We start from the raw sequence: 24520 nt of genomic DNA, 5'->3' as shown, positions 1-24520 counted from the left end.
GTGCTTGAGTGACAGGGTCTCGGGCATGTTTGGACATGCCCCAAGTTTTCCCCACTTCCACAGACCTGGCATGCTCTCTCTGTGCTCACTCAGAGTCACCTTCCTTCCCACCCTGGAGACATTAAACTGATGGACGGTCTATCCCTCATGCACAAAAAAAGAACTGCAGGTAAGTTGCCTACTTGCTTTTTAGCATTATGCATGAAACTGTGAAGTTGTGCGTGCTTAATGAAGGTTACATGAAGCCTGGCAAGTAACATATTCCTCGCTGCAGTCTACCTGGCATTTTGTGTGTTGTGCAGCTGTCAAATGAGGATGTATAGAGTTCATTGTGATAACTAAAAATTAGTCAAAACGGTGTTTATTGCTCTTACTCAGTCAGTCAACAAACAATAGTGAGTAAATGGCGCCCCTGTGTGGTACTGACTGGTTGCTGATCGTGCTGACCATCTTGTAGTTTGACTTTTAATGCTTTTGTTGTGTGTGCCCAACCCGGGTGCAATGACCTGAAGAGTCTAATCATAAAAAAATGAAGTAGGACGTTATAAACAACAACAACAACAACAACAACAACAACAAAAAACAAAAGAAAAAATATCAAGACGTAGATAAATTCAGACAAGCATAGATAAATGCAGCCATGACATTTTAAAATAGTCTTGTAAAATGTTATTTTCAAAACTTCAAATGTGTGAAAAGCTGCTGTTTATTTATTGTACTTGTTTGAAAGTCTATCTCAACACCTGTTCATAGTGCCACTTCACAACAGGTGAGAGGCATGGCTTTTAAATTAAGATTTTCAAATGCATTACTTCATATTCTTTCAGTTCCTTTTATCTAAAATATACATTCGTCTGCATTTCTTCATTGGATTATTAATTTAAAAGTGTGTATTCCATTCGCTCAGTGAACTATTTAGGTCTGCTTTGGAAGTGACTTCAAGTCTTTCTCTCCGTGATATTTTTATCCACCTGCTGCTGCTGAAAATACTGTTGAACCCATAAATAGTTTCTGGATAAAAGATCGTTTGCATGCGTGTTGTATATCGGGTTCTGTCATCAGCTTCATGTGCCTAGATGTCTGATGGATTCAAATACCTCTCACCTTGTGCACCAGTGTGTCACAGCATTCTTCCTGAACCAACCAGTAGGTGCCACTATTGAAACAGGAAGTCTGAGGATATCTCCAAAACATGTGACCTAAATACACAACAGTGCAGGTGAAGGTTTTCTTTTGTTGTTGTTGTTTTTTGTACTTGAGAAATATGGTCTTCACTGGTTTGTTCTTTTGCCTTTCTCTTGTCTGTGTGAGGGTATTTTCTTTCGGGAATTTCCAGGTCATAGCAGCGCCATTGTTCCTGTTATCAAGAGCTGTGAGCTGCAAGAATAAACACCAGATTCTCTTTTATTTGCAAATATTTGTTTCCCTGAAATCCTTTATTGAACAGCACATTCTTTAGAGGCCCGTGTAATACAGTTTTAGTGTGTGCGTTTGTGTGTATGTGTTGGAGAGCTCAGGTAAAAAAACAGCTTTGGCAAGAAACCTCTCCATCTTGTTTGTCATTGGAAGCCTCCCTGTCTCCCTCTCGGTGCATGTGTGCTTTCACTTGTGTGTAAGAAGATACAATGGAAACTTTACAAAGCCTGGTTCCATCTCAGTTGTCACTGGTATGCTAGCTGTGTGGACCGAGGCTCTTTAAGTGCCTCGAGGTATCCAAGCAATGAGGAAACCTTTATTCGTGCGTTATTTCAGCGACACTTTCTGACCGTGTATGGTTTTTAAAATGTGTGCTAGAAGCAGACGCAGCTGAATAGCCACAAGGCAGATGAGTAATACCCGTCAGTCCGCTTTGCACAACAGATTGTGGTCACAGAGAAAAGGGGAAGGAAACTAGTCGTACTTGAAAGACTGGTTGAGTTGCTTTGCTCATCGGTGCACGGGGCAAAGTCAGCTGCTTTTAGTAGCTTCACAGTATTGCTCTGTGTTACTGATCTATGAAATTTTCCTTATCTGTTCCTTATCACGTCTCGGATTCTCGTACGCAGTTCCTTGTCTCTGGAAACGGCACAGGTCTGTGTATTCTGTGTACTTCAACTTGTTGAATAGCAGTACCCTGCCCTCTACAAAGGAGTGCTCAGTGTTCAAGGTTCAGGAAGATAACGAGAGGTGAGTGGCTGACGCACAGCTCGTGTTGTGTTACCACAGGCTCAGATCATATTACCGAAGACGGCAGGTAGAGTGAAACCATAGCTGGATTCAGATCACTGTGGCTCGAACAAACCAGGAACTGGGACCAACAAAGGATTTAAAGAAGCTAAAGACGCTAACAGAGGGCTTCCTGGTGTTTTAAGAAGAGCGTTACCATGGGTAAGAAGACACAACAGCCTCTGCTGCTTTTGCTGTGTTTGTCGGGGCTTGTTCACTGTTCGGCTTCCATGGTGTTTTGGACAGCCGTGGTGGAAATAAGCTACCTTAACAACAACAATGAGACTGTGGACAAATACTGTGAGTGCGGGGTTTATGGTCGAAACTCTCTGGTGGAAAAAGCGTCAGGGATTGTTACACTTCCCAAGGGAGACCCCAAAGGCTGTGGCCCAGACCCTGTCTACAACCGAAACTTCAGCTCACCGCCTTGGATAGCATTTGTTAAAAGAGGCAACTGCACCTTCAGTGAGAAGATCAATGCCGCCAAACGTCAGGGAGCTGCTGCCGTGGTCGTGTACAATGTGGACGGCTCTGGAAACAGCACCACACACATGGCACACTCTGAGGCAGATAATATTGTGGCTATCATGGTTGGTAACTATCAGGGCATGGAAGTTGCCAGGTTGGTGAAAAACGGGACAGATGTTCTGATGCTTATTGACGTTGGCAGCCCTCATGGACCCTGGATGAACACCTACTGGCTTTACTTTCTGTCCATTGCCTTCTTCATCGTGACAGCAGCCTCAATCGCCTACTTTGTGTTTATCTCTGCAAACCGTCTCTACAGTCTGAATAGGCATAGGCACGCTGAGAGGAGGCTGAAATCTGAAGCAAAGAAGGCAATAGGGCGTCTAGAAGTACGCACCCTCAAAAGAGGGGACGAGGAAACTACCTCTGAGGCCCACGTGTGCGCCGTGTGCATTGAATCCTACAAGGTGGGCGAAGTGGTGACCGTGCTGACGTGTGACCACTTCTTCCATAAGGCCTGCATCGAGCCGTGGCTGCTGGACAGGAGAACCTGCCCCATGTGTAAGTGCGACATCCTGAAGGCCCTCGGGGTCGAGGATGACACAAAGAGCATCTTTGCGGAAGCGCCACCAGAGGTCACTGTGATCACAGTGGCGGGAGGAGGAGGAGGAGAAAACCTGTATGAGGTTCCTCTGACCGACCCAGGGAGCTCTGACCCGGAGAGACAGGCACGTCACTATGACAACAGGGCCTTCGAGGGAGACTCAGAGGCTGCGAGGGGATGAACAACAGCGATGGAAACATAACGGAAACAAACTAGGACACAGTCAAATTGCCTGTTTGATTTAGATATGTTTATGTTATGTATTGAACCAGCACAATGAATCAACATATAATGTTCTAATAGGGGAAACAATGCCAGTCTTGCGTTGCAGGCAGGCTTACAATTAATTTTCACAAAGTACAAGAATTTAAAAATGTCAATGGACCTCGAGTAATTAGTTTGGATATCATTGCATTTTGTTTTTTGTCTGCTTTGGTGCAAGTCTGTAATTAATGGGTGTGTTCATAAAGTTACCTTAGGATGGTTAGATTCTGTAAACAAGCAGTCGTGCCCTGACACCAGTGTCAGATTTCTGTTTTGCATAGTCAGCACAGGTGTTTGACACCGGTCAGGGTCCAGGTGGAGGGATTTGAATATCTGTTTGAAACGGGGGCCAAATTATTTTCTTTCCAGTGAAAAACCCGACAGCTCGCACTGTCCACAGCCCCAGACAATCAACCGCGGCTTTCAAATAATTGAAATGAATTAATTTCCTCTTACTAGAATTCTTTCTTTGTTTCAGCCTGTTTTTCACCTTTCCATCTGGTTCAGGCAGGTTGTCGGGCTCGATTTGCAAACACACCCTTATGAACACACCCATGACTGGAAATGCAACGTGACAAACATTGCATTACCATGAGTAAGATCACCCTGAGGGACTGGGGCTCTTAGAAAAATGGTCCATGGAAACACAGTGAAGTAAAGCATTTAAAGTTCTCTATGGGTTGTTTCTTGGACCGTAACTACTTTTGAGATAGAAATGTAGGGATGCAGATAAATTTTGTTGAAACTTATGAGATGCTTCCAAAAAAAAAAAAATGTTTTCCTGACTTTTGCATAGGGGGAAATTGTCTTTGTCTGTACTGGGGTTTTTAAATGATATATTCCGAGACTGGTTTATCAATCATGAAGTTCTGTCTGTTAATACTGTATAAACATGAAATATAATATATGTACAGACCTTTCCTTCTTTAACTGGCTGATTTCCACTTACTAGCGCAAATTCTTATTGTGAAACAACATGTCTTCCAGGTTTTGACTTATTTTGAACGTAGTTTATTCTGTCCCTGTGTCTACCTCTGAGCCACCACAGGTTTAAATTTAGGAACATATATTTAAGATTCTTGCACTTCCATGATTAAGTGTGTCTCTCCGTGAATGTTAAAGCTAAACAATTATTTCTTTGTTTGCCTGGCAAGGATATACTGATTATTTTACTTGATACATTTATTTTTTTCTATATTTAATCATTCTCACTACAGATTCAAAGAGTCTTTAATTGTACAGTTAAAAATGGCTTTCTGTATTAAATCACATTGATGCTTTTTAGAATGCAATAAATCCCTCAAAATGAGGACAACTTTACGAGCATACGGTGGATGCTTGTAAGAATGGCGTTTCTGTGTGCAGGGAGAGAGTGCGTATAGTGTGAGCGTCCAGGTGGGATATTCTGCTTTACACACGCCTGCGTATTACTGGTTAAGCAGCATCTCACTTTCAGACGTATGGTCTTGTTCCCAGTGACTGCTGGGAGAGGAGCGAAACTGTAATTACCTCTGCACAGGTGGGAGCCTGCACGCACACACCTTAAGCTTTGAGCTGGATAATCATCATGCCTTATAAAGTGGAGGGGCCTGACTGAGCAGGCAGAGATATGCAGCTGCGTGGCGATTTAATAGAAATGTCATTTTTATTATCCACTCCATTGTGTGTTTTTCCATTCGACGGTAAAGTTGGCGATGGAAATGAATTTAATTTGAATTTTTGTGAGCCCATTGAGTCAGTCAGGACGTCGACTGCACTTAAAAAAAAAACGGGCTTGTTCTGTAAAGTCCCGCTCCCGAACCTTTTCCAGCTTGTGACCTCTTAAAGTAGTTTGACGTGACCCCGAAGCACAGGCTGTGGCTTTCAGTGCAGACACGAATTGAGTCGAGCCGAAATGCGATTTTCTTCTCAGATTGTTTCAAAGTTTTTTCCATTTAATGGGAAACCTCTAGGGCCAGCCACTGCTGTAGAGTGTCCTTTCACACATTCCTGATTTAGTCCCATGTACTGTCAAACTCATTCAGACGATATATTTTATAGTTTTCATCAATAATAATACCAAATTCTGTTCTAGAGGGCCTTGCCTTGTTCTGAAGCAACATGATTAGAGGCCTCATAGCAAGCTTTGACAGCCCTTTTGTGTTAGTTTTTTTTTTTTTAAATGGCAGTTTTACTGATATAATTTTAATAGTGTCAAAAAGCCTCAAAAGAATGATCACAGCGCAATGAGAGAAAGTTTTTAAAGTGTGAAGGTGGTGTCAAGGTGTTACGGCGCAGGCAGAAAGGCGTAGGAGCGAAAGCAGGTTGTCTAACAGGACATGAGTCAAGGTCAGATGTTTTTTTTTGTTTTTTCTTTTACTGCGAGCGGAACAATCCAGAACACAGAGGGCGAGCTCTCACGGTGTTCCCTTGCCCCTCTGTACTGGATTTCAGGCCAGCACTGTGAGCTCAGCATTCATAGGTCAGATGGTTATAGTGGTATAACAGCACGACGGAGGATCAATACTGAACTAACCGGCCGGGCTGGGAACGACTGGCAAGCTCTGGGTTAGAGGCACGCTCCGCTCAGCGGTGGCGCTCGTCTGATTTATTGCAGTTGTTAAGGAGAAAATTGAGTCAGAAGGTTTTCATTTAATGGCATACTAGTCTCTGGCTGTACTCTAATACCGCACTTGACCTTCAGCTCCAGATAAGAATCAAACAGCGAAATTAAATATCGTAGTGGCCCGAGACCTTATCTGCTCCTGTAAATATCTCATGTTTTCTATGGAAACATATAAAGTTGCCTGGCGGCTTGTGGCTGAATAAGAATATAGGAAGCATAGCTGTGACCATTGTTAATAAAACAAGAAGAAAATGCTTTCAGTTCAGGCCCTAGCACGTCTGTGGGGTTTGTGTTTACGCTGGCCCCGCAACGCCACCCGGTGGAGAGGATTCGCCGTTCTCTGTGAATTTGAATTCCCAGTGAAGGTGTAAATGCACTGTCAGAGGCGTTTTTTGGTATTAAGATACTCCCTGGCAGTTTCTTCCTTGAGTGGAATGCACAGAGTAATAAATCCTGACGCAATGAAATGCAGCACTTCACTGGCTGTATACTTTAATGGCCCAGCTGAGGAGCTCTACTGGTGTTCTTCCTCTTTGGCCCCTTGTAAATCCTTATTGAAGCATGAGCGTGCCCACACACACGCGATATTTCATGTTCGTATCATTTAAAGGAGTTTCTATACCACATCATTCCCCGAAAATCATCTATCTATCTATCTATCTATCTATCTATCTATCTATCTATCTATCTATCTATCTATCTATCTATCTATCTGTCTGTGCCTCTATGCCTCTCTCTCTCTCTCCCTCTCTGCCGTGCAGCTTCAGCAGAGTGAAGTCCTCCTAATTAAATTACAGTGGCCGGTCTCCTTTCGGACTCTCTTGTCCCAGACAGTCTGAGTAATTATCTTAATGAAGGAGTGAAATTTGATTACAAAAGTGCAGTAAGAAACAAATGAATGCATTTAGCCGGGAAGTACAACATACAGCATTTCTCGTTTTCCCTCTGCTGACTATCACATTACAAGCCCCTGCCGTGCACACTGTGTACATATTTATATGTTAGCCACGCCACATCTCTAGTGTTTCACTGGTTCGGCGATGAAGTGCAAATATTGAGAATATTTTCTCTCTTGGGAAAAAAAAGATAAGTTTATGGAGAAATGTTTGCGGTATTATCTAATCAGGTAAGGTCTACCTCACACTTTGTGCATTTATTTATGATCTCCACCACTGCTGGTGCCAGTGTTTCAGGTTCGTCCAGGTGATGTTGCCCTTTCTTCCTTCCTTCCTTCCTTGGGTTGTCCCTCTGGCAGATCAGATAGTGCTGAGTGCACCGGACTAAACAAATCTCATCCTGCGTCATTGTTTTTACTTCCCCCATCCTGTCCTGTCCTGTCCTTTGACACGTTGTTCTGGCTCAGCCTGCGTTGCTTTGTTTGTCCTGCTGACAGGAAAAGGGCACTCTCGTAGGTTTAAAGGGAGAGAGAAGATGTCTGAGGAAGGGGCACCTCATCCCCTCGGACTCAGTGGAAGGAAGTGATGTCACACGGTTGTCTGACTGTATTATAGTTGGAAACACTCAGCCTCTTCTCTATTTACTTTTTTCTTATTGTATCTTATCCAATCATTCATTTTGAGGGCTGAATTTGCTTTACATTACAAGTCTGCCACCTAGTGGAGGAATAATGATGCAACATTATGCCCGCTAGGTAAGAGATCAAGGTAGAGATGCTCATTACAGTAATGATGTTCTGGAGAAGTCACAGGATGTCTTGTTTTCTTGGTATTTGTGCAGATATATCTAATTTTCTGCAGTTTGCAGTGTGTTCAACAGCGTGAAGCATCAGTTAATTAATAAGATAAGGTAGAACTTTACTGATCCCCGTGGGGAAATTAAGGCGTTACAGGGACAGGGCGAGACAGTGCAAAAATACAAAAATAGAATAAGGTGGGGCAAGAAAAAGTACGTCCTGTATCAAGTTTGAAGTAACTCAACCAACTATTGCTGCTAATACTAATGGATGGTGGAAAACCCCCCAATGTCAATGGAAGGTTTAAGTGGTAGGAGGCTGAATATACATGAATATCATGAATAAAGAGAATAAAGATAAAGGAGGATTGCCCTTGAAAAACAAGTATTGCACCGAAATGACATGTTCATGGGTACTGCACACGAACATTAATGAATATGTTGATCAAGAGAAAGTGCTTGTGATCGCTTAGTATTCAAATAAATAATTTTAAAGCAAAAATACCAAACATTTGCTGATTTTAGCTTTTTAAAAGTAGAGACTGGCAACTGTTATTTTACTTTTGTGACCACTGGCACATTCTCAAAGTGTGTTTCGCTGTATTCAGAGAAAGAAAATCTATAAAATCATGTCCATGAGGGTTCTCGTCGATCCAAGACGCGGTACGTCCAGATAAATAAATAAATGAATAAATAAATAAAAGCTGAAACACAGACATCTTCAAGAAACCTGAACAAGTCGAGCTGCCTTAGTTTCAGCTTTGTTTTTTGGATATCTGTGGCCCTAGACGACTCAGTCCTACCTAACCCCACTGATAGTTGCTGCCTCTCTTTTTTTCCCCCCTTCTTGTTGTGTGGTACAAGATTCATTTGGTATTTTCTTCTGCTGGTGCAGATTCCAAACATTCCCAACATTTGTGCATGTAATTTCCTCACATCTATTGCACAAACACACGCACACATCAGAGAGAGAGAAAGAGAGACAGAGAGAGGGAGGGGAGACGGTGAAACAGAGAAAGACAGATAAAAAGAGATGCTCTTTGTGTCTCTAGAGAGCACCGTCTTTAAAGCAGAAAGGGTTTGAGAAACACGTCTGCATTCACAATCAGCCTCTGTCTCCGCAGCTGAAGTGATGTCTCAGCACCGAGCCTGCACCTGTCTGGATGCGGCCCCGTACTTATCATACCAATTTGCTCAGTATAAATCCAGCCCATATGAATTCTGTGTGGTTTTTCCCCATCAATAGCTCTATTTGTATATACTTCGCGAAAAAATGATTTGTCAGCAAGTCTTTAGCCGCGATGATTGAGCCGCGTACCATCACATGCTGAAAAAAATATCCCGTCTTGTCTCCCTCTGAATGTTGATGGCCCGAGGCAAGGATTCAACCAAAGTTTCCTCCTAGAAGAAACTGCCACTCAGCACAGTTTGACAACCCGAATCAATGATCAAGCTGCCTTTCATCAGCGCCTGCCATTTTCTTTAATTTTATTCATGCACGTCTTACTGGAGGCTCACTTTTCAGAAATGTCAATAGTTTGTGAAAGTGGCCATGCATTCGTGTGAGTGTGTGCTTGAGTGTATGTGTGTGTGTTGCACTCTTTCCCAGCAGTCCATCCATCCACTCTGATTAACTCCTCGTGTGTCCTGTTGCCTGCAGCGATTAATTAATGACCCATTTGCTTAATTGCAAAGAGCTTGCAGGACAAAGAGGAAAGCAAAAGAGCCATTACGTTGGGGATTGTGGGGGGCGGTGATGTTTGTGTTAGGATTTAGACGCGAGGGAGAGAGCAGGTGAGACCGAGCAGATGAAAGGCTGAAATGAATGTTGAAAAAGATAGCACGGGTAAGTGTTAGCGTCAAATAGGCTACGGGCTGCTGCGCGCCTCGTCTTCTTTTGACACCATTGTGTTTTTTTCTGCCCCAGTGTGCAGATGTGTGTGTGTGTGTGTGTCCGCGCGCGCCACCATCTACTGTGAGCGTTGGCTTGTGTATGTGTCTAATGAGACAAAGCAGAAGCTTCAGGTTCTTCTCTGTGTCTCTTTCTGTGTCATTGTGCTCAAAGCGCTTTCCTGAACGCGGCTCACATTGTCAGCAGCCACCGGTTCACTCCGACCATCTGTCACAGGCCTGCCTGGGCTTCCCTACGCAGTTTGTCCACAAGCTGTGGCTGCCATTTGGTTTAACAATAAAAGTCACTGGAAGGTTTGTCCTCATTTTTTGCGCACCACGGGTCAATTCTGGGACATGGCTCGACTTCAGATGCGTTTTTATGTTTTAAGAGTTGTTTGCTAAAATAAGAGGGAACTGGATGCTGATATGTATCCTTTAGTACGAACGGAAACTTCTGATATTTTCCTTTTTTTCATATGTAATATTTGACGTTGTAGCTGTAGATTTTCTGTAGAAGAGCATTTAAAATTCTCTCAAATGGTGTTTAAGATAATACTGAACAGACAAATTCTTAATCAATGTGTAAAGACCTGCACTGGAACTGGTCTAATTAAGAATTTTAGTTTTTAAGTTAAAAGTACAATGCAAACTTGGGTTATATATCATCGAATGGCATAATAAACAGTCCACTGCTATTATACCAGGCACCGGTCTGATCCACCTCCCCAGTCCGTTCTCCATAGTTCATCTGTTCTCTTTCTCTCTGTATTCTGTGTCTGCCATGTGTTTCTTTCAGCAACACCAACTTCTCCTGCATTCATATTCATGCCAAGTTGCCATGCCAGGGTGGGTTATGTCCGCTGGCTTAAGTTTGTCTATACAGCAGATGCTTTTGCGTTGTGAAATATTACAAAACTTGGATGGAAGCGGAGAAGGGGGAGGAAGGTCTGCTAATCGGGGGAGGATCGGACAAATGTTCTCTCCGGAGAGGGACGTCTCTGCTGTAGGTGGGGTGTACGTCAAGTTTTATATGCACGTGTATGTATTTTACTTACTGTTACGACAGAATGGAGCTCATCCTCTGTACCATCACATCTATATTCTATTTTCCCTTCACGAAGAACGGTTTGATTTTTATAAAGCAGGTGGTGCGCATAAAAATTCAAACAGAGAAAAGGGCTGTTTGACTTCCCCAGATTATTTATCACAGGGAAAACTTGCAAATTCAAACCTTGAATCTCTGTTTTTATTTTAATAGGACACAAGCAACGGGTCCCGACTGGAATCTGTTTATTCAGTGGAATCAGCTCATGGTTGTTTAACGTGTTTGTTCACTTCTAAATAATACCTTTCCGTGTTGAGCCCGGCGTCCTTATCTTTTTTTTTATGGAAACAACATTATCATTATGCTTTCTTGTGACCTTAACATTTATGCAGCACAATACCGGTTTATGCACATTAGCACTCACGTGGCAATCCGATAAGTAGGAGGCAGAGATAAGACCCTGATTGCATAATTCTAGCAGCGACTTATTTCTCTGTGCTCCTCTGGCAAATGAAGAATCTATCTGCTGCGTTTCACAAACTAACTGAAGGTTGTTTGTGCTGTCCGTTTAATGGCATCTTGCTGGTCAGTACTTTTGTTAAGAAAACACAAAAGGTGTTGTTGTTGTTGCCAGAGGAGAATAGAAGGCTTTGTCCGGCCTTTCTATATGTGCAGGCGTGGGTTACATCCTAGTGAAGCTTCCTTTGTCCAAGCAATGGGATAGCTGGTCTGTGGCTAAGTTGAGGCCTCGGCAGGGGGGGAGGGATGTTCAACTGCAGCTGGGAAATAGATATGAGTCCCATGCTTCAGGTAGGGTCATCGAGAGCGCCATGTGATGTTACATAAACAAAGAGAATCTTGGCCTCGGGCTCGAAGCGGATTGTTACGCCGATGAGAGAGAAAGAGGCGATCGCTTGGCAAACTTTGTGTTCGCCTTCTATGAAGTGCGACCGCAGCTCTTTGTAGGAGTTTCCTGTGAGGTCTAAAGTGATCTGGGATTTGTGGTTCATGTGGTGAGGTTAGGTTGCAACCATGGGAATATCATAACAGATTTAAGACTCTTTGTACCTTTGTACCTGGTGTTGACGTATTCTAATAAACAACCGTTAGGTAATGATTAATAGACGTGGTATATAGGGCTTCATTGACGCATTTATTAGTGGTTAATAATGAATGGTTTAATAATTGTCCTCTACACAAATAATAAGGACAGCATTAGGATTTGCAAGACTGTAGAAGAAAACTAAACTGTTTGTTTTGATCAGATGATATTTCTTCTTTTTAGCAAACCCTCTAACTCAACAGAATAATAATCACTTTGTTTCTCTGAAATGCCCGAGAGCATCTCAGTCCATTTATTAACCACAAATTAACATTCACAACTGTGGACTTAATGAATTCTAGTCAAAAAACATTTATTCATGACTTATTAACATATGCACCGATCAGGCATAACATTATGACCACCTGGCGAATATTGTGTAGGTCTCTCTTGTGCCTCTAAAACAGTTGTGACTCATCAGAGAATGGACATTGACCTTCTGAGGGTGTCCTGTGGTGTCTGGCAACAGAGTGTTGTTAGTGGGGGGCCTTTGGGTCCTGTGGGTTGAGGAGAGGGGCCTCTGTGGATCATCCCACAGATACTTGATCAGTTTGGGATCTAGTGAATTTCTTTTTTTTTGCTATGGGGTGGGGGGGTAGGGGGGGTGCCTGGTCTGGTCTGGTCTAGGTGGGTGGTACATGTCTAAGTAACATCCACATGAATGCCAGGTCCAAAAGTTTCCCATCAGAATATTGTATTGTCACAAGATGGTCAATGTTTTTCACTTCACCTGTCATAATGTTGTGGCCGATTGGTGTATAACTAAAGACGTGGTGGCCTTTGAGAGAATGAGAAACCAGAAAATAGTTCATCACACATGGTTAAATGACTAAAGGTTGTAAATAAATGGATTTGGGATTTTTCAAAATCTCATCAGAGGAATAAATGGGGATCAACTAGCATGTATCTGTTTTTTGCTGTTTCCAGTTTTATGCTAAGCTAACAGACATTTGCCTCCTGCTACTTATTCATTCCAAGACACGAGCGAGTCGACTCATCCAATGCTGCGTTCACACTACGTGAACAAAAGTTACAAAACAGCAAGGCGTGGCCAGCTGCACTGATTACAAGAACCTGCTTAAGTGTTACACAAATGCTTGTTGATGTTCTGGAAGTTGCCATCTGTTTAAAGGTTAACTGGTGAATAAAACGCATATGACTGGTTGATGCGTCACTGGACCGATTTAAAAAAAAAAAAAAAAAAAAAACTGGACTCAGCTCAACTTTCCTTTTGTCAGCAAGTGAGTAAATCATTTCCCAAAATGTTAACCTGTTTCTTCAAGGTCATAACCTGAAACAACAAACACCTCTGCTAGCCGAAGGTTTCCACACTCACAGTCTTCACAAAAGGCTGCTTAAAATACAGATGTACAGACTTGCACAACATGAACGCAGATAAAACTCCCACACACCTCTCCCTCTCCACATCCTCCCCTGTAAATAAATGTAATTTACGGCCGCGGAGAAGAACGGCCCCTCAGCGTTGAGGCACGGCAAGTTCGACTAAATCAACTTCGACCGCCGCAACAACTCCAGCAGCAGGTTCGTCATCGAGGAACTGCTTGGAATGCAGGATCAATGCGAAAGAGAGAGATGGCTTAACACGGGGGAGGGACACACTTCCTTCAGTTACATGCATGAAGGCACACACACACACAGTATTCTAACTCTTATCTGCAGCCTTAGGGAGTCAGTCAGAGTCCGTGAGGTCCCCCGCACAGTACTAGTCGCCATGGCTCTCCACGCCTCTTGATTACTGCGTTAGATCCCAGCAGGTGAAGGACAATATTGTTCAGGCTTTGTATGGGAAGTCTAGCTCCAACCCCACAGCTGTACCTCACATTTGCATTCGCGTTCCTCTTGAGTTCTCTATCTCTCTGCATCGAAGTCCCCAAGGAGAATATATGTGGCCTCATCATTCATATTCTGGTATGGAGAACTTTTCCCCGAGGATATATATACCTTGATCATGTTTAATTACGTTTGCATGTGTGAGCGCACGTGCGTGTGTGTTTGTGTGTGTGTGCACCTCACATTAAATGAGGCAACGTTCGCAGCTGGCCATGTGAACTGATGTGTGACACTGGTAACTGGGAGCTATGATAGGACGTTTTCCTCGTGAGTGAGCGGCCCAGCAAGTCGTTCTCTTAGGCTTTCTTGCCCTTGCAGTCAGTGTGTGTGTGTGTGTGTGTGTGTGTGTGTGTGACGTATCATGTGTTTGTATGACTTCCATTGTGTGTGTTTGTGTGTGGGGAGGGTTAAGAAATGGGCCTGTCAGAAGTGAATGATCAGACTAATCAGGTGGAACGCAGCTGACAGCAGGATTAAGACACACCGGAGAGAGAAAGAAAGCCCAACTATAGCAGGGATCAGGACACGCCTCATGCTATGCGTGTGTGTGTTTTAACTGTAGTCTTGTGATGTCCCATGATGGGCCTTTATTTCCTTCTAGCCGATTCACGGCGTCATGTCATAAGAGTCTTAAATCCGTCATCACTTGACTAAACCATGTTTAATTAGGGAAGTGGTTTTTAAAGGCACACGCGCCTAAGAATCAACAACGGCATTATCACACTTACATCTTTTGATTGCCCTTCAAGCGAACAAGCAGGTATCTCAGAGACAAACCGGCGGGCCTTAATGGCATTAACTGTTAAGCAGAATGAGTTGTTCTACAATGAAGCTTGACAAGTTGTTTACCTCCTGTAACAATCAACCTATTTAACATAAATGAACCGTACAAGCCTAAACGGATAGATCATCAGAGGAGGAGATAACAGCCTGTGTTTATCTCCGTGCATCTATCCATTTAGTTATCCAATTACTGATAAATGTACATTCTCGCGCCCGTTCGCCCTAACAAATATTGATGTTGCTTTGTTTTGTAATGTGTCGGGATAAAAACAATCATCAGTATTAATGGCCACTCCATTCAGAGATAATGCTCACATTCATTATCATCCATTAATGTTTGTTTACCTAATTAGATTAGGCTATAACCTCCACAAAGGCATATAATGCGCTCCTCGACATTGTTTAGATGTGGAGTCCTAATGGAAGGGAAAGTCGAACGCATCCTGTGAAAGTTAGTGATATTAGCTGCTTTCTAATTTCTAATCAGGGCGTGTTACAGAGAGTGTCGTGATACCTGCACGTCACGTTGTTATCGTTCACTTCATTACACTTCCAATCAGACTTGCACAGCATTGCCGAACGGCGTGAGTCCAATTTCCCTCTCTCCGTCCCCGTCTTTTCCCCCCCAACGATTATGCTTTTTAAAATTTGACTCTCTTATGCTCATTTCTCGTGTCCCTCCCTCTCGTCTTCCTTCTAGGCTGCCTCTCTAGTGCTGCTCTAATTAAACACAGGGTCGATGGTGGTTCAGAGTCTTCCAGCCGAGCAGAGGAGAAAGGCTCTAATTCCAGCTCTCAGGATGGAACTATGACACACAATGGCCCTGCCATCCTCTCTGCCCCCCACAGATTCCCGACTGAAAGCCCTCTCCTCAGGCAGCTTTTTAATAGGCCTCCCCTCCCTCATCATGCACACACGCATAAACACGCATGCAGACACACGTGCACCTATGTAGCAGCGCACACGTACACAGCACACATAGACACACACACACACATTCAAGCCATTGACCCCCCGTGTGTGTCTGTCACTTGTGCTGCGGCTCACACTGCTTTGGGCCTTTTGAAGTGCTCCCGAGGCCAGACGACAGCCTTTTTACTTTCCACATCATGCAGAGGTTCAGCCGCTAAGCTAAAGCTACTACTCTGACTAGCAAGCATTGTAAGAGCACCTCTCAAGGGCAGACTGACGGACACTGAAGGTTCCTGGGCATTTTCCCTGCATGGTGTGGATTTTAAAAGCACTCGATGCACAAAGATTTAGCGTGAAAATGTAGGTACTTCGACTGGATGTGTTGAAAAGGGGTCTGAGTGCTTCGTTTCTGAAAGCGAGGGAAATCTGAAGCTGGATTTTACAGAAACAATGGAGAATAATTTTGGTCTGTAGTTTTCTTCTGGCAGTGCTACTCTTCTTTTTTTAAACAAAATAGAAAGCTGACGTTACTAACAAATATTGTGCAGCTGTCATGGTTCTGTGTTTTGGTTTCCTGTGTTCCTGCTTTGAGTTTCGTTCGTGTTTCATGTTTTTGAGTTTCCTGTTTTATATTGTTGAGTTTTTCCTTGTTTCCTGTCCTGCCTTCTTCCTGTCCTGTGATTTCCCACCTGTGTAATTGTCTGCCCCGCCCCGATTGTTTTCACCTGTGTCTCCTCTGACCTTGTGTATAAATAGTCCTGCCTGTCCCTTTGTCCTCTGTCACGTCATACTGTTTTTCCCCATGCCTTGTCTTGTTATAGTGTTACTGTTTCCATGCTGAGTTTTGTCAAGTTTTAGTCATGTTCAGGTGTTCTTCTTGTTTGAGTTTAGCAGCGCTTTGTGTTTCCTTTTGTTTGATTAAATCCATTTTTGCCTACTCCTGCCTCATTGCCTGGTGTCCAGCATTTGGGTCCTACCTCTCCCTGCAATCCTTGGCAGCAGCGAAATCCTGGTTTATCATCCTCCTCTGTTTCTTAGACCTTTTCCACTGATGTCCACAAACTATTTAAACACACAATTAGCTATGCAGTCTCGCTAGCTAACGTTTCTTCATCAACTCGGACATTGCCTCTGAAATTTATTTTGAGTCCAACTCACTGTGATCTTTCTTACACCTTAAACTTGGTTCCACTGTGTCAAACGCATAGTACCCAGATGTGCATGAAATGCATTGCTTCTAACATTTATTAGCTCCGATAATATCAGCTCAGAGAAGAAACTTAACAGAAAGTCAACAGCAATAGTGGGATAGACATTTTCTGTCTCCACCCAGCCAGCCTTAGGCAGATGGGTCACGTCGAATGAGTTGGGTTCTGCTCAAGGTTTTCTTCGTGCTTGCTCTGGGGGTCTCAGAACGAGTTTTGTAGAGCGTCTTGAGACAATTTGTGTCGTTAGTGATGCAATACAAATAAATTTCGAATTGAATTGCACTTCTAGCGTTTTGGAGTTTAAAAGCTCAGTGCCGTTTACCACTTCTCATTTAGCCGCTGCATAGATAAAGCTATTTACTCATTTGAGTAACATTTACTTAAAGTTAAAAAAAAATTAAACCATGTATTTGTGTCACTATTTGAAGATTTACATCTTCAGTAGGAACAAATGAGATAATTGCCACAGGAAGGACAATAAAAAAAGTTAAAAGAATACCTTCTTATCCTGTAAGGGCTACTATAACTTTAGCAGGTATGTTATGAAATCATTTTTTTTTTCAGCTGCGTTTAGAGACATGCAAATGACTGAAAGCTTCTTTTAGTTTGTGTGTGGGTATGTGCTGTCGGGAATGGGGGTGGTGCTAAGCCGTATCCTGCGCGTCCAGGGTATTGGATCGTTGTTGATGTGTTTTTGCCCTGAATGATAATTCTGCCTGTTGGAAAGACTAGGGGTTGTTGTGCAACATCTTGGCGCTCAGCTCTTCCCTCCTTTTTGTGCCATCTTCTCCCCTCCGTCACTCTCTGTCCTCACTCCTCTTTTCCCTTCCAGCTACCCTCCTTCAGTCCTGCGCGCTCTCCGAGACTGTAGATGTGCCTTAACAACACAAAGAGACAGTGTTCAGTCAGGGGTGGGAAGGAGCGAACGAAAGCTCATCTGCTCAGTGTGTCGCCCGTTACACATTGATCCGGACTCCGTTTGGGGCCGCGAGGGCAGGTTTATGCTTGTGCCTATATAAATGAAAAAGGAAACAACAGGAGAAAGCTGCCCTGTGTATTGGCCTCGGTGTGTTGCCGTGATTTCTCCTCAGTGATAAACAAGGTTGGTTGGGGACAGCTCTGGAATAGAAGCAGAATTAAGCAGCTGGTACAGTGGCTTGCTTGTGAAAACTCTCCGTGCTGACGAATATAGACTGTAAGCCCATTGATCTGCAGGGTGAATTAATTTACGGTGGCACAAGTGGAGGAGAGAGCACAACTTCATGTTGTTAGCCATTGTCAGATTCAAGCTACGTTCAATTAAGCCTTACAGAGCGATGCATTTACAATTGCCCCGCATAATCTGATCCGTGGGACACAGTTTCATCGCTTCATTTTTGTCATTCATGGCCCGTCTTTTTTGCAGATGAGCTCTGATGTATGTCTAATTTGATTTATCAGATCTGAGCAGCAATTTAAACAGCTCTTTGTTATGCCAAGAAACGTTGGTGCATACGGTGTAAGCTGTTTGTTATTATTACAGCATCCTGCTCATTCAGGCAAAGCATTCGCCCGAGGGCTGGTTTACGCTACCGGCTGTTTATGTGTTTGTATGTGTTTGTGCATGAGGGGCTTTCCCAGGCTCAGGATTTTACAGGTGATGAGGGTCCCGTCGGCTGCAATGTGTACGTCCTCGGCACCCCCTCGGGGATAGGGTGTGTGTCGGGGTGTGTCGACGGGTGCGTGTCTGGGAAGATGTGATTTCTCAGTGACAAAGCGGCATAATAGCAGGCTAGGCTTTAGTCATAAAGCAATTGGGATAATCCACTGGTTTACCAGCAAAGCTCCCAGAACACCCACACTGTAAAGGGTCTGAGTCAGGCTTCAAAGGGGGGGGGGGGGGATAAAGACAGTGGAAAGAAAGCAAAGAGGAGAAAGAGAGGAAGAGAAATACAGTTGTTTGTTTCCACCTAAACAAAGCAGGCGTACGGTTGTGTAGCTGTCAGGTGGACACTTTGTTAGCTGTAATAATGCCTCACAACAAGAGCTATGCTCAGGTGCTCCTTAGTAAATGAATGTGCTCTCGATAGGCTTGCTACAACTTGCTCCACTCACCCAACTCCTCTCCAAAACACTCTCTATACTTGCACACACACACACAAACACAGCCCGGTGAGCAGATTAAATCTGACAGATAAGCACCTTTACTTACAGGTGCTGGAGCCGGGTCTGTGCATCTCAAAGAGCCACATTGGACAGATATTCATCTTACGCTCTCCTCCTGCTCTTAGCACTTTCTCTATCTGTGTCTCTCGACTCTTGCTCTCAGACTGGCTGTGTCACTGGCTTGATGCTATGCATGGTAATACGAATGACATCCATCTAGATCCAGATACGCTGTCACTCTAATTTCCAGACTTATTAACAAGTCAAAGATGTCTGCAACCCCTCTGTGATCGTAGCACTAGATATGGTGCCAGACACAGATCAGGCACAACATTATGACCACCTTCCTAATATTGGGTAGGTCTCCCTTGTGCCTTCAAAACAGTTGTGACTCATCAGAAAATAGACATGGGCCCTTTTGAGGGTGTCCCGTGGTGTCTGGCAACAGGATGTTGTTAGTGGGGGCCTTTGGGTCCTATGGGTTGAAGGGAGGGGCAAACTGATACTTGATCAGTTTGGGATCTAGTGAATTTGGAGGCCAGGTCAACGCCTTGTGCTGTTCTTCGTGTTTTTTTTTTTTTTAAGTTGCTCTTAAACCATTTGTGTGTGTGTGACTGTGTCAGGCTGCATCCTGCTGGGGATGGCTGCTGCCATCAAGGAGTGTCATTGCTATGGGGTGGGGGTGCCTGGTCTGGTCTAGGTGGGTGGTGCATGTCTTAACATCCACACGAATGCCAGGTCCAAAAGTTTCCCAGCAGAACATTGTTTTGTCACAAGATGGTCGATGTTCTCCTGTCAGTGGTCATAATGTTGTGGCTGAGTGATACTTGATGCTATTCATGAATGTAAAACTTGATTATCCAGCCGTGATCTACACAAACGAAAACTAATTCCCCTGTAATCCCGTCGGTGAGAATTTCACTGAGACGAAGACGACACAAAAGTCATAATTCCTGCAGCGCACTATTTGTGGCGACACGGATTGTGTGTTTACATTCTAAGAAGACAGAGACAAAAACTGATGAGTCGCGATGTTAACGCTCTATTTTTATTTCCAGACTCCGCTGCGTAAGATTCTGCATTGTCTTTGTAATTATTCCTTGCGGTAAAACACAGGTGGAGGAGTGCAGATGCTGGTAAAGGAGCATGTTAGTCATGTCATATTGTGGAGGTTTGTTTGGGAACACACAGCAGCCGTTCAGTGCAAGGACATCTCAACAACCTTTAATCTGTGTGGCCAAATCCCCTCCCTCTTGCCATCACTGTCTTCCTCTCTGGTGTCAATGCAGTTGATTGCAGGGGTTGGTTGAAACTCGGTAGGGGAGAACTTGGGAAACTCTCTGTGTGAGCCTTTTTTTTCTCTCATTAAACTGCCTTGTTTGTGGGTTATCCACAGCATAACTGCCTGCATTTACTCATAAAAGCATAGGAACCACTAGCCCCTTCCGGGCTGTGCTTCCATTCCTCATATTTCAACAATCTCGCTCTCTTCCTTGCTTTTGCTTTCCCTTTTAAGTCACTTTTCAAAGCAATGTGTGCCATTAACCAGCTGTCAATGTAAGGGCGCTTGGCACATGGATTAGATTTTGATGGCTTTTCCCGACTGTGGAGGCTGCGCCGCGAGAGTGTCAAAACTTTATTTTTTTTTTTCAATCCAGGCTCAAAGAAACGTCGTCTTCTTCCCTGCCATTTAGTTCCACTTTCAAATGAAGCAGTTCCTGGACACTCTGTCAGTTTTTAATGCATCAGAGAGAGAGAGAGCGCATGTACTTGCTAAAGCCCACGAAGAAACCCTCTAAGCACCTTTCCGTGATTGAGGCTTGTAAGTGTAATTGCGGGTTTCACCTCCGGGTTTTTAAGAAGAAGAGGACAGGAAGGAGTACAGATGGGTGATTTTTGGTCTAATCAACCTGCCTTAAATTTCTAAGGAGATGCCGCAGAGAATGCCAGTCATCAGTTTTATTATGTGCTGTGTGTGGCGTACGTGCGGTGCAGAGGTTACTGTTCTGAAGCTCATTTAAGTCTGTACTTCCAACTTCAGCAATTTACCTTCATCTGCCTGCATCTGGATAAACGCCCTTGCTGTGTTCCCCTTATACTGAACTAATAGATGTGTTTTGTTTTTTTCCCTCTGTCCCCCCCTGAGAGATGCAGTAAACACACACACGCGCGCACAGACACATCTGTACGACAACAGACGCGCGCTCATTGTCTGGGAACAGTCGGCGCTTGTAATGAGACTAAGTGTGGCCAGGCGGACGGACAAATGAATGAAACGGCTACAGAATCGTTGGCTGTGTTTGATTTGCCTCCGCTAATTCAAAGAGACCAACTGATAAATTGAGAGGATGGGATGTACATCAGAATAGCAAGAGGCGCCTCTTTTGTTGTTCCCCCATTCCCAACCAAATCACAACCCAACCCCCTCTAGAACACCCAGAGGGGAGAATGTTTCCCTTGTGTGTGTGTGTGTGTGTGTGAGAGAGAGAGGGAATGAGAGAGCCGGGTTGCTAGGAGGTGTGAGTTTTCGGGAGGTCCTGCTGAAAGCAAATGAAGAAGTACTTGTGTCAACATTCTGACGGCAGCGATGAGCCACAAAGCCTCCTGGCCAAACATCCAAAGGGCTCGATCACCTCCCTGCGAAGAAGCAGGAGCTGTGCTCCCAGTGCCCTGCTACACTCCCCCCTCTTTATGTGCAGATCAGTGAGAAGAACACCCTTCTCCTTTCAGTACGGTTGTTTGACTTTAAATATGTCCACAGCCTTTGACTAGGGCTCCAAGAGGAAGTTAGCTCTCATAATAATAATGATTATTTTCAGTGTACTGAGGTTGTCTGTGATGTCTTTCAGGGTTATGTTTTGCCCATTTTAGCTGCATTTGATATTAAACAGTGAGGAGGTACACAGATTAGAATAGAATAGTTATTTTGCCGTTTGCACAGGTACATTTTTACATAAATTTTAAAGGTTAAATGACAAACTATATATCAAAAGGCAGAGATAAGAGAGAGATGATAAAACAAACACAATTAAATATTAAAAAATACTAAAGTTTGAATGTGTACTTATAGGCACAGAAGAATATATATACATACTCCCTGACCAAAAAAAAAAAAAAGTCGCCACCTAAATTTAACTAAACAAACAGGTACGAGCCTCCTGTTGGAAAATTACTGCATGGATGATTATCTTTCAGCTAGCAACAAGTTATTTAACCCCAACTGATGCAATGAGTTACTTCTCATTTCTTGACAACCATGTTGAAAGACACATCCTGTGGTTGTGGAAAAGATGTCAGTCTGTTTGAGAAGGGTCAAATCATTGGCATGCATCAAGCAGAGAAAACATCTAAGGAGATTGTAGAAACTACTAAAACTGGGTTAAGAACTGTCCAACGCATTATTAAAAACTGAAAGGATAGAGGAGAACCATCGTCTTCAAGGAATAAATGTGGTCAGAAAAAAGAAGAGAGGCAGATGAAGTGATGCACCCATCATGCCTAGTGCCTACTGTACAAGCCTGTGGGGGCAGTGCAATGATCTGGGGTTGCTGCAGTTGCTCAGGTCTAGGTTCAGCAACATTATGTTGCCCAAAGAATGAGGTCAGCTGACTACCTGAATATACTGAATGACCAGGTTATTCCATCAATGGATTTTTTCTTCCCTGATGGCATGGACATATTCCAAGATGACAATGCCAGGATTCATGGGGCTCAAATTGTGAAAGAGTGGTTCAGGGAGCATGAGACATCAGTTTCATGTATGGATTGGCCACCACAGAGTCCAGACCTTAACCCCATTGAGAATCTTTGGGATGTGCTGGAGAAGGCTTTGCGCAGTGGTCAGACTCTCCCATCATCAATACAAGATCTTGATAAAAAATGAATGCAACACTGGATGGAAATAAATCTTGTGACATTGCAGAAGCTTATCATAGCAACGCTACAGTGAATGTGTGCTGTAATCAAAGCTAAAGGTGGACCAACGAAATATTAGAGTGTTTGACCTTTTTTTTCTGGTGGCGACTTTTTTTTTTGGCCAGGCAGTGTAAATATAATACATATAATATAGACATAACGTGCCTAACATAGGCCCAAAAATCAGTATCAGGACATGGACTCCAAGTGTAAACCCTGAAAAAGTTTTGCACATTGTTTTAAAATCTGGTCACGAGAAAAGGGGCTGTGACAAGCAATTTTTGAAAGGTTTCTTGGCCAGATCAAGTCGGGGGTGATGGCTAAGCCAACGTGACCTCAACATCTGTGTTCTTGTTGTCATTTTAACAGATTACGATGGTTAATAATAATACTTAACAGCTAACTGCATGCTGCCAGTGTAGCTTTTTTTTTGTTAAACTGCACTGATCCCACATGGAGAAATCATTTCTTGCATTTGACCCATCTGTTAATACTGTGTGCTTGGAGCAGTGGGCTAGCACCTGGGGAGCAGTTTTCGGGGTCAGGTGCTTGCTCAAGGCACCTTCTGGTCCCAAAGCAGCTTTACTAAGCACTACTATACACATTTGTTTACACATTTGACCTCACTTTTATTTGATTTTTGACCCTTTTGCTGACTGTAACTACTTCTGTCTCTGTGTAATGATGCTACTGGATACTGAATTTCCCACAGGATAGATAGATCTGTCCATCTATCCACAGCTCCCCCTTAATTTCACTTAACTACTACTTAAATATGGTGGAGAGACATTTGAATAAATTAGTTTTATTCAGCATCACATTATTTTATCTTCCTGTTCTTTTTTTTTGATAGTTAACATTAGTTAAAGGGGAACAACTGTTTTTTACAACCTGGACCTTATTTCTGGCATAAAATACGATTGTTTACTCACCCATATAACTTTGGTGTAATTTGTAGTCCTTCGGGAGATAATTAGATCAGCGTATATCCATATAGTGGGAGTGACTGGGGCACCGAAACGCAGCCTCTAAATAACGCATTATCTGCCGCGAAACTCGTTCATTGCACCCGCGACGGTCGGCTTGTTTTCCTGTAATTTGCTACTGCTAGTTTTTTACGACATGGCTGAATATTTTTCCGATTCTGAGGTTGTGGACAAACCATAGTAGTAGCAAATTACAGGTAAACAAGCCGACCGTTGCGGGTTCGCACGGTGCTCAGAGACGACGTCATCCAGGTCAGAAGACATTGATAACAGTTACCTCTGGACTCAACGAGGAATAGCACTAGCGTACAATAACAAAATATTGGTGAAATGAAATGAGAGGCTGCGTTTCGGTGCCCCAGTCACTCCCACTACATGGATATACGCTGATCTAATTATCTCCCAAAGGAAAACAAATTACACAAAAATTATATGGATGAGTAAACAATCGTATTTTATGCCAGAAAGAAGGTCCAGGTTGTAAAAAAACAGTAGCTGCCCTTTAACTTGGCTAGCAGAGGAGTGTGTCCAACTCCGTTTGAGTGCTGCTAGCGGTATTTAAGACACCACCACCAGTTGACTTAGCTGTTAGTAATGCTGTTACCAATATACACACGTTGTCGGGCATTTCTAGAGTTTTATTTGTTGTTTTATAGGAAGCTAGAGGGGTAAAGCAAGCTGATTTGGACAATACTGTTTTCCTGTAATGGTAATTAACTGGAAAATTTAGCCGAGGGCACCAGTAGACCCTAAAATCAACTCTGTTTGTGTGAAATTTCCTATATCTGATGATCTCTTCTACAGCGTGTGACCATGTACAGTATGTGCGTGTTTAGTGTCAT

The 24520-nt window shown here is 43.4% G+C and overlaps 1 protein-coding gene across 1 annotated transcript; it reads left to right on the top strand.

Annotated features, from left to right (window-relative positions):
• Window positions 1-1460: 1460 nt before the first annotated feature.
• Window positions 1461-4850, top strand: LOC311510069 (E3 ubiquitin-protein ligase RNF128-like). The gene has a single exon (XM_084575000.1). It carries the CDS (start codon window positions 2364-2366, stop codon window positions 3456-3458), a length of 1095 nt encoding a protein of 364 aa, XP_084431126.1. The 5' UTR covers window positions 1461-2363; the 3' UTR covers window positions 3459-4850.
• Window positions 4851-24520: the final 19670 nt, after the last annotated feature.

The sequence above is a fragment of the Chelon labrosus genome, assembly GCF_963514085.1.
Source record: "Chelon labrosus genome assembly, chromosome: 3".
Classification (NCBI taxonomy): Eukaryota; Metazoa; Chordata; class Actinopteri; order Mugiliformes; family Mugilidae; genus Chelon; species Chelon labrosus.
Note: the sequence above shows the minus strand (reverse complement) of the source record. Positions and strands in the feature narration are given on the sequence as shown.

Excerpts from the sequence above, each read along its gene's own strand:
- LOC311510069 (XM_084575000.1), top strand. The coding sequence starts at position 2,364 with ATGGGTAAGAAGACACAACAGCCTCTGCTGCTTTTGCTGTGTTTGTCG.